Source organism: Apostichopus japonicus, chromosome 3 (genome assembly GCF_037975245.1).
Source record: "Apostichopus japonicus isolate 1M-3 chromosome 3, ASM3797524v1, whole genome shotgun sequence".
NCBI lineage: Eukaryota > Metazoa > Echinodermata > Holothuroidea > Aspidochirotida > Stichopodidae > Apostichopus > Apostichopus japonicus.
Window position 1 is genome coordinate 3012467 of NC_092563.1, and position 10762 is coordinate 3023228.

The window sequence follows — 10762 nt, forward strand, 5'->3', positions numbered from 1 at the left end:
TGTACGCGGACACCCTAACCACTAGGCTATGGACGCTGATTGTATGTCCAGAGGTTCGAAACCGGTAAGGAAGATCGTAATTCCACTGTAGGCGTTTGTCACCTGTATCGAACAATACTAGTTCTGTTTTTGGTGACATATTTTGCCTTACTCTAGAGATCAAACATGATGCTGACCAACTCGAAATCATTTGTGATTCCTAAAGCCGGATCTCGAAAGTGATACTTTGAACAGACTTTATGTTAATGCAATGGAGGTAAACGACAAAGGCAAATGAATATATATAAATGAAAATCGTATCGTATATATATATATATATATATATATATATATATATATATATATATATATATATATATATATACCTTTAACATTTAAAACTGAATAGTCGCCCTCAATGCCACCGTTGTGTATTTATATTACAAGTGAAATCAAGTGACGATGCCTGTGAGGTTTTACACCCGTTGTGCTCTAGTTTTGTATTAAGGACCACCTCTTGTCGTGTCTAAATTACCGAAAATAAGTCGAACTTATCCTTGATGGCAAAATTTATGTCAACGTTGAAATAAAGTGTTCTTTGAAACGGGAAGGTTTTTCTCGATGCCATGAGTTATATCACAATGGGTTACAGCACGCCATGTACTGTAAACCAGAGTTGCCAGTTTGGTAAATTAAAAAAGGGCTTTTTTTTTGTTCAGTCCGACGACTCAGGACGTACTCGGCGGTAGATACGATGGATTTTTTTTACCACGTTTCACTCACTAGTATTCATCATAGAGACCCCAATTGAAAACAAAAAAACAAACAGTTTAGACGTGAACCAAAGAATGCATTTGCATGTACGGATGCCAGTAAAAATCCTGAGACGGTATGAGGATTGTCTAGTAAGTTTAGTGAATGCAAAACTTGGTCACTTCAACTACCAACGCTTCCCACTCCCCGCATCGAATCTTTGTCTAACGTTTTAACTTGAGGGGAATTCCGTGTATAATATATATATTTACACTCTTTTTTGTACAGAACTTTCTTCATGATCTGCTGACTCGAGATGAATCTGAGAGGGTTGTCAGCGTGCAGAAACTAGAGGAATACCAGAAACATATTGTAAGTACATCCTCGGTATAGCTGCCCCACTCCCCCCGTATGCATGCGCACACACCTCACCCTCCCTCCCCATTTCCCCTTAAGCAGTCATCGGTATCTCTCATATTTCACCGTGACTTCACTCAAGTACTTGAGTCATATTCTCGATGTACCTCATGCCGGAAAAAGGCGGGAAATAGCTTCAGCAGTTAGCTTCAGCAGTTAATCTTTTCATATACCGTCTGCAAAGTAGACTAGGCTAGGTCGCTCTGCTATATATGTAAGTGTGGTAGGTCTGTAACATGTCAGAGTGTATAACACACAACACGGAACGTCTCAAAAGTTTAATCCCATGTTTATATTACATGAATGTATCTGCCATCATGCAGCTATTTTTTAACGCAGTAGTTTCTGTTTCCGCGTAATTTGTATGACTTGAGTGAATGTTGTAAAAGTCTGTTTAAAAAGGGGGAGGGGAATATTGCTGCGATCATAATTAAATGAGACATACATGGATGTGATTATAATGAACGGCTGCTTCTAACGACTACGAAAGAACTGATTATTTCCTAAGTGAGCGATATCACGCTATTAGTGTTCCGCAATATACAGTATAATAGACTCAGTTTCGGCTATAATTGAACAAGTCTAAATATGTCATCATAAATCATAGCTTTATTTAGTCCTCTGAGGTTTTGTTCTTTCTCTGTAGTAATTATCTTGTTTACATTCTTTAATATGTATGTATGTTAGATCCTCCTGCGAGGAGGAACTCGCGAAGAAGCCTCATTGGCTTATCAAAGCCGCAAACTGACCGAAGTCAGTCTCTTAGATTCATATTTAACGTCCATGATTATGAAATGTCAATTGTCAACACCTCTGTAACTGGACAACATATATCTTGGAGTGACTCGAAATGGGGACCTTATGATTGGCGTTAACCACTGAGCTAACACTCCTGTGAAGGAGCTAACACTCCTAATATGAAGGAGTACCTTTCGAAACTGCCTGCTGTGACTGTCAAATTTAAATTGTTTACTAGTCTTTTACGGTTAAATAAAGGGAAATGTCATCTGTTAAATTTGTAGTTTATACAATAAAAAGTAAGTTTGCGTGTGCGCGTGCGCGCGCGTGTGTGTGTGTATAGAAGAAAATCCCAACATGACATGTGGAAAGTAACATGGGTTAATTTTCAAAAATTAATAAAACTTTATATCCCTACAATAGAGGGAAATGAATGTGCGTGTGTGTGTGAGTGTGTGTGAGTGAGTGAGTGAGGTTATCTTTCAATGAACCCTCCTTTAACAAACACAAAGCGTGCACAAACAACAGTCTTTCATTTTCTTCTTTCGTTTTCTTCAAAGAGTCAATATTTTTAGTATGAAGACTTGCTAGTTTTATGTTTTCAGTAGGTTTGTCTCAGGGATTGTGGTAAAAAACAAATTACTTCCCCATAAAGCGCTTTTTTGAAATTCTTATTTAAGTCCTTAATTTTATTCTCCTTAATAGATTACAATGCTACAAACTTTATGTCACCCCTCAACACCATTCTGAAGAAACCAAAGGGAAAAAAAGAGGTTCTTCACATCCACGAGTTGAAAGCTAAATTACCTAGAATCTTCTCTCCCCCTCAACAACTTTTATTTTTAATAAACTCTTCTCTTCCTGATTTGTTCCTTTAAAACAGTTAAACCGTTACGACACCAACAATGATGGTCGTTTGGAAATCAAAGAACTAGTAGGGTAAGTATAAAATATGTAAATTGTTAAAATTTCATATTTAATGACAAAATAAGTCCTTCGGAGTGTAACCCGATGATACTGGCAATCATTCCAGATAGCACTGATCAGAGAGGAGGACTGGAAATAACAAAGTTCAAGGCTCTCACTATAGATTCATTCTCGCTTTTTTTCCTTCAAATATATAAAAAGCCACTTTAGTCCACAGCGTCATCGTGCTTCTATGAAAATAATAAAGTGCATGTATATTATTTTATAGAATATGCTATACCCCGCTGGCTCCATCGACTGCCAATGTCTCTATTGATAAATTTTTATTTGATGTATTCTTGGTCTCTTTACATTTGAACGTATTCTTTCATTCATTCTTACATTTATTCGTGTTTTGTTTCATACGTTAATTCATTCTTTTTGCATTATTTTTTCTCTTCATTCATTCATTCATTCATTCATTCATTCATTTCTTCTTTCGTTCTTTCATTCATTCATTCTTTTCTTTTCTCTTTTCTCTTATTTAGGTTTAATTAATTAGTTATTTAATTAATTTGATTAATTCTTTCATTCATTTATTCAGTCAGTCAGTCATTCTTTCATTTATTCTTACATTTATTCGTGTTTTGTTTCATTCTTTCTTTCACTAATTCTTTCTCTTCATTTATTCATTTCTTCTTTCGTTCTTTCTTTTTTTCGTTCTTCATTCTTTAATTTTCTCTTTTCTCTTTTATTTTTTAATTAATTAAATAGTTAATTTATTTATTGATTCTTTATTTATTCATTCATTCAGTCAGTTATTCATTCCTTCTTCCCTTTCTCTTTGTAGTTTTTAATTAATTAATTAATTAATTAATTAATTTATTTATTTATTCATTCACTCACTCATTGCTTAATTCGTTCCTTCATTCATTAATTCATTCCTTCTTTTGTTCCTTCTTTCTGTTTTTTCCATTTAATTAATTAATTAATTCTTTTATTCATTCTTTCATTCATTCATTCATTCACTCACTCATTACTTCGTACATTCATTCATTAATTATTTCAGTCAGTCAGTCAGTTATTCCGTCTTGTATTCATTCTTTCTTTCTGTTTAGTTTTTTATTAATTAATGTATCCTTCCACTAATTCATTAATTCATTCATTCACTCAGTCACTCACTCATTCCTAGTATTAACATTCATTCCTTCGTTTTGAACTGAATATCATGCATTGGTTCACTTGCAATGAGATTTGCAAACAAATCTGAATTATCAAACGAACTCAAAGTTAGGCCTGTTAGGCTACTATAGTGGTAGTATATAGCTGACACTATATATAACGATTTCAAACTGGAAACGACAAGTCATTTTATTACTTTCAGTCTGTCACTTTAATTGGTTGCATTTTGGATCATGTAATAACTGATGTTTTGCATATCATTCCCATTAAAAGTCCATTTTAAGGGCAATTTATGTATCTATGAATATTCATTAATCTTTTAACTACTCCACAGATTACTTCCTTTGCAAGAAAATTTCCTGGCAAGATTTGAGGTGAGTCTTTTAACTTTTCAAAGATATCACTAACTAGAATGGCCTCAATGGCGCTTCCGTTTTTGAGGCATATCTATTTAATGAAGATTATTCTCCAAAGGAAAAACTTTTTGGAGGAACAGCTTTGAGAAAATATATATTTCTCTGCTTTGTAAAACATATTTCTCTCCCAAAAAACAGTTTTCTTTGCATGAAATTATCGCGATTTCATTGTACCTTTTTATATGGTACTTTTAGTGCTTCTAAAAAGTGATCATATCCTATAAGGAGTTTTTCAGCTACAGACGTTATGACGTATACAGGCCATGTTCAATTAAAAACCAACAAATTTGGACTATCACCTGTAACATTGTTACACCTCCATTTCTCTATTAAACCTTCACTGTTACCCTTAGAGGGACAGCTCTGCGAGTAATTAAACACCAGAAATGTTTAAGCAATTGTAAGACGAGTATATTAGAAGTTAAGGAGCTGACGAAGAGTCACATTCTACCCTTTGGAAATAAACAGTTTCATGTTATACATGTGTTAAATCATGACTGTTTTAAGGTAATTAAAGACTCGTATAGTCAAGACGTTAGTGAAGAAATCACCAATAAGCTGCGAAATAAGGGTGCAAAACTTGATCACTTTACCCACTGGCAGTTTGATTTTATATGAGAATTAATGACTTTCCTTGTTTTAGCTTGGATAACCTTATATCCTATACTGCTAGTAATATTCCACTACCAGGTTTAGCAAAAGTTGCCGTGCATAAGTATCGAACGCACAGATGTGTGTATCATTCCACCATGCTTCCGTTCATCACGTATACGTTGCCGCGCCAATGAGAGGGCGCTATTGCTTTCTTCGCTAACTGAAGTGGTCAACCTCGAAAGTTAGGAGGCCCTATTTTTGGTTACTTCATGAAGTCATACTTTTAAGAACCGACGGATCGTTTTTACTATGAACTTCACAGTATTGTATGATAACATTCATGGTAAAATATATCATTGCAAAGATATCATTGCAAATCATACAGACAATTCTGACTTGGATTTGAAAACAGATGGTTAAAAATTGCTAAATTACAGAGGGCGCGCTGGTGATGTGAGGGCATAGTGTTAGTTAGAGGGCGTCGTGTTGGTAATAAGAAGGTGAGGGCGCGCTGGTGAAGTGAGGGCATAGTGTTAGTTAGAGGGCGCCGTGGTGGTAATAAGAGGGCGCACTGGTAATTAGATAAAGGACGTACTCATTATTGTGTGGTGTACTTGTAATGACATTTGATCTCCTGCTCTAACCCTTGTTCTCTTTTTTTATTTTTCCTTTCTTCCTTATTTTTAGGGACTTGAAGGATTAACTGCTTCAGATTTCGATGACATTTTTGATCATTACGATCAGGTAAATATTTTGCACCTTTACATTGCTTTCATATTGATTTTGTTCTCTTTTTATAATACTCATATACATGATTCTACAAATTTCTTGTATTTTCCACTTTTGCATTTCGTTAAGCGATATAGCAGAAAGAGTTTGAAATTGAATATGACCGCAGGGAATGTAAAGAGATATAGAGAGAGATTGTATTTTTAATTGGCTGAAAATTAATTTCAGTGACCGACTCAATAGAATGAAAAGAAACAGATATTCCCTTTGCTCAATAAGCAGATAAGATTACGCTATTTAAAATATAGTAGAGGAAAGATTGCGAACGTCAAACAACTGCAACAAGGACAGGTGGTTGTTTACTACAGTTAGATCTGAAAGAGAAGGTGATTCCAGATAGGAAACGAGCAGTATTCCGACACAGAAATGCCGCATAAATATTATATATATATATATATATATATATATATATATATATATATATATATATATATATAGATATATATATATATATAGTATAATTATATATATATATATATATATGATATATATATAATTATATATAAATATTATTATATATATATATATTATAATTATATATATATATATATATGTATATTATAATTATATATATATATAAATATATGAAAGAGCGGATGTTGACATGCTTGGTGTATATGATGGCATCGTTCCCTCTTTCTACATTTCATATAAATATATATATATATATATTTATATACATATATATATGATATATATATAATTATATATAAATATTATTATATATATAAATGATTAGAAATTATATTATCTCTAATCGACTGGTTTTCGTTCCTTATTTAAGGATAAAAGTGGTTCTATCGAAGGAGCAGAGCTCGAAGGTTTGATGAAAGATTGTCTCGCAAGGCAGAAAGTAGTAAGTAAACTTCATTGGAAAGAGACAGTTTAATCACGTTTGGTTCAGATCAGGGTGAACTTTGAAGAGGGGGCTATCAAGTAATTCGAAAGCAACTATATGTTTCTTCAGCATAATTAATGAAGTGAAACTTATCCAATGGCTTGACAACAAAAATCATTAGTAAATATATAGCAAAAATAACTGTTTCATGGCTGAATGGCGGGGGGGGGGGGGGTGCAACGCGCAACTCTCAATGCAAAGATCCGGTTCATAAAATGCTGTCGGTTCATAAAATGCTGGTCCATAAAATGCCGTCGAAAAATCCCGAAATATTTGAGTGATCTTATTACCAGAACCGGATTATGGTGATGAAGAAAACAACAGATGTTAATCACTGAACCAAGAAATCCCTGCTTATGCATAGTATATGGTTTATGAGGAATACCTTATGAGAATTAGCCGATCACACCGTCTTACCGTTTTATAAAGACACCCAGTATCATATTTATTGCAACAATTTATGTTTTCATTTAGTCCATTTTTTTTTTTTGGCCCTCCTCGTTTTATTTTCGAAACTTTCTGTGAGAGTCCCTGCCATTTTCCTCCCCACACCGCCCCCACACCGCCCCCACACCGCCCCCGCCCCCCCCCCCCCGCCCCGCCCCCAACAGCTCTGTCTACTTCACGCTATATTCTCTCCAGTAATGTGCTTTTTTAACATTGCGCATTATACATCATCACTATCAAAATATTGGTTTTATAATATATAAACTATACTTTCTTCTTCTTCTTTTAACTTTCCCTTCTGTGCAGGAAGCCAACTATGCCGAACTAAAAGAAAACGTTAAATCGATATTGGAGGCGATCGATATCAATAGAGATGGCAAACTTCAGAAGGACGAACTCAAGATGCTCTTTAGCAAAAACAAGTAGCCGCCATCTTGTTTCGATCATTCTGCGTGTTACCGATGATGATCACGATTTTAAGTGTTTTACAGAATTTTGGACGTGCCTGATTATGTTAATCGTTTAGATAACGTATATATTATATCTTATGAATTCATTCTATAGCAAACGGTCGGTTGTCTTCTCGACGTCAAAGACCTTATATAGCCCACACACATCACTCGTTTTGAAATTAATATATTAATACAAATAAATAACACCACGTGGTAATATATATATATATATAATATATATATATATATATATATATTCTATACCACGTGGGTATGTTTCATTTGCACGCTAAACCCTCATTGTAATACAACGGTGTATAGGGGAAATTATATGTGTTTTGTATAGTTGTGATGCTATGCTTAGCTGTATATGTCATTGCACATATTCACACAACAAAAGTTTAAAAGAAAGAGTGAATAAAATCACGAACACAGTCAAACATATCTATATTATTTTTCTTAAATCAATAAGGTTTAAGAGTATTTTCAGGAAAGTTATGGAAAAAATTACAGGCTGTACCATTTATTGAAATTGAAAATTGAAAAGAATGTATACCAAAGCGTATCCACTCTCTCCACATTACCATTCCATTGTAGGCACCATTACCTAAATTGATTCATGTTTCTCTGAAAAAAAACTTTTTTTTTTTCATTCACAACTTTGTCTAGTCATGTGTTTCGATGAATACAAACATTAATGTGTTGGAATTATATGAATCATTTTAAAAGTAACATGGAATCTAAAATAATTTCAAATTTCATAACCGTGCATGAACGAAATAACGTTTTCATTAAGATTTTTGTATTTTGTACTTCTTTCTTTTCTTTTTTGCATTGATTTTCTTCTTCCTCCTCCTCCAATCACTGGTCGTTTTGTATTTTAACCAACCAATCAACGGTCATTTTATGTAGTTCATTGACATATAACTCCAGTCACACGTATAATCCTCGATTACTGAACTACTGAAATGAGGAACATATGCCGTACATAATAATATGACATCACACATGATATTATGACGTCATGCCACGAGGTGAACGAGTCATCTAAAATCGGATGAATGCAGAAACCTTAAAACTGACCGAGACATTTTAGGACATTAGTTGATTCCCGTTTTGCTAATAAGACATTGAATGAACCCCGAATGATCTTAGTTTCCCCGTGAAAAGCAATAAACTGTTGTTGAACAATTCCGGTGGAATTATATGGTAGACTACTTCAATAGTGGCAATGAAATTGCCGTCACTTTGGAAAATAAATTCAGTCTGTGTGTGTACAGAGCTGGTCAGATTCTGCTGTTTTGACCATTTGCTGTTTAGATCCGATGGGAGAGATCATACGTGACGTCATAAGCTATGAATATTCATTCTGTTATGATAAACTATTGTAGTACGAGGTCATTGCATTTGTGTATATAATCTTTAAAACAAACCATAATATGCAAATATTATTATACTACTTAACCATATTATAAGGAACTTGAATGGAAATGTTTTCAACTCTAATTGAATTTCAAATGAGTTTAAATTACAATGTCAAATAATGCGACATGAAGCGGTATGCATCAGGAAGAATCTAGTCTTTTTGCAATATTTGAATCCGGAAAATAACTGGGTCTTGGTGAAATAAAGATTCCTTTGTGTTAGCTCTCTTTGGAATTTTTCTAAGAGAAAGTCTATGAGCGATGTCTATTATGTATTGATGACAGTGAGAACGAAATGGTCTGTAACCTTCTCCATACAAAATGGCGAGACTTATACATCCCGTTCAGTCAGATTTGAAAAGAAACAAAACTTATCCAATATTAAAGCAACAAATCAGAAATCATGTTTCTTGGTTACAAAACTTTCAAAATAACCGAGATAGAAATTTTGCAATTGTCTGGGAAGTTTAACTTTCAAGTTAAACCAAAATCAACGAAAATATTATGAAAGTCTATCTCGAAAATGATCACAATGAGATAAAGAATTTAAAATTTGCAGGTGATGGAAGGGCCATTTTCGTTGAGCTTTCAAAAGACGATTAAACAACTTAAAATGCAGCTCCCTTGAATAGTCATGATAGATTCCATACCATAACAGAGTAACCATGGCAACCACATCTGAAATGTGTTATGGACCGATGGATGTTGTTAACCGATAAACACTGTGAATGGTTCTTGAATGTCAATGTGTAGTGAACTAGTGCTTATATTAATCTTGTGAAATGGTGTTTTATACCAAAATGGATATTATCAATAACGGAATAATCACGAATACAGAAAAGATTATTTGGTGCGTCTTTTTCTCTTGTGTTCTTTGTGTGTGACTATCCCATATATATATATCCCATATATATATCCCACATATCCCATATATATCCCATACATCCACTCAATCCTCTAATTTTCAGATCCGCTCTCTCCATCGCCCTCTAATCCGATTCTATGTTGAACAACTTATAGTACAATCATCAAACAGCCAGTTTCGCGAAAACCATCTCTCTAATGTTCCTATGGCAGGAAAAAGTGGCGTACATATAAAGAATGTTATTGGTTAATTCTTCCAAGTACCTTTCAGTAACTCATATAAAACACCTCTCTGTATGTCTATGGTTTTCTAAGAGAGTTGTTTTACATTCGCACCAACTAAAAGTCATTTGTTCACCATAAAGTTGAGTGTCGTGTTACACGACTCGTGTTCATCATGGAGACCAACATTCCATTTAGTAAACTAATCAATCTTATGGCTTTATCAAGTTATGAAATATATCAATTATTAAGCCATTTCAAGAGGCGGCCAGGTCCCCAATGATCCAACCCGAAAAAAACTCCACTAATCCTGTATTCTGGCTATTAAGGCAACTTAGTCTTATGGACTCTATCGGCTTACCCTGAACTAGAGCTCTATAAAGGAACCCTAACCTGAATAGGAATAAGTTTGTCTTTGGTTGTATTTGGCCCTTTACTTCAACCATTGCTTCGCTCTGTCGCTCGTAGAAAATTAATTGAGAATCCCTGTATATTTCATATGATAAGTGCGTGTAGTTATGATGGCGCCCTTCTTTTATTACTGTAGTTAGTTTCACAATTTATGCTTCTTTACAGTACTCTATAACCCAATATTATTACCTTTATTGTAAATAAAATATTGAAAATTAAAAACGATAAAGTACCCCAAAAGTAAAAAAAAAAAAACCAATGACAGGGCAT

The 10762-nt window shown here is 34.0% G+C and overlaps 1 protein-coding gene across 1 annotated transcript in view; it reads left to right on the forward strand.

Annotated features, from left to right (window-relative positions):
• The window catches only part of LOC139960101 (calbindin-32-like), a 65462-nt gene extending 57690 nt beyond the window's left edge, over positions 1-7772 (forward strand). Inside the window, exons 6-11 of the mRNA XM_071958199.1 lie at positions 1021-1104; positions 2771-2826; positions 4310-4349; positions 5673-5729; positions 6559-6630; positions 7426-7772. Coding sequence (XP_071814300.1) covers positions 1021-1104; positions 2771-2826; positions 4310-4349; positions 5673-5729; positions 6559-6630; positions 7426-7545 — 429 coding nt within the window. The 3' untranslated portion in view covers positions 7546-7772. The remainder of the gene's footprint in view (positions 1-1020; positions 1105-2770; positions 2827-4309; positions 4350-5672; positions 5730-6558; positions 6631-7425) is intronic.
• The last annotated feature ends 2990 nt before the right edge of the window (positions 7773-10762 follow it).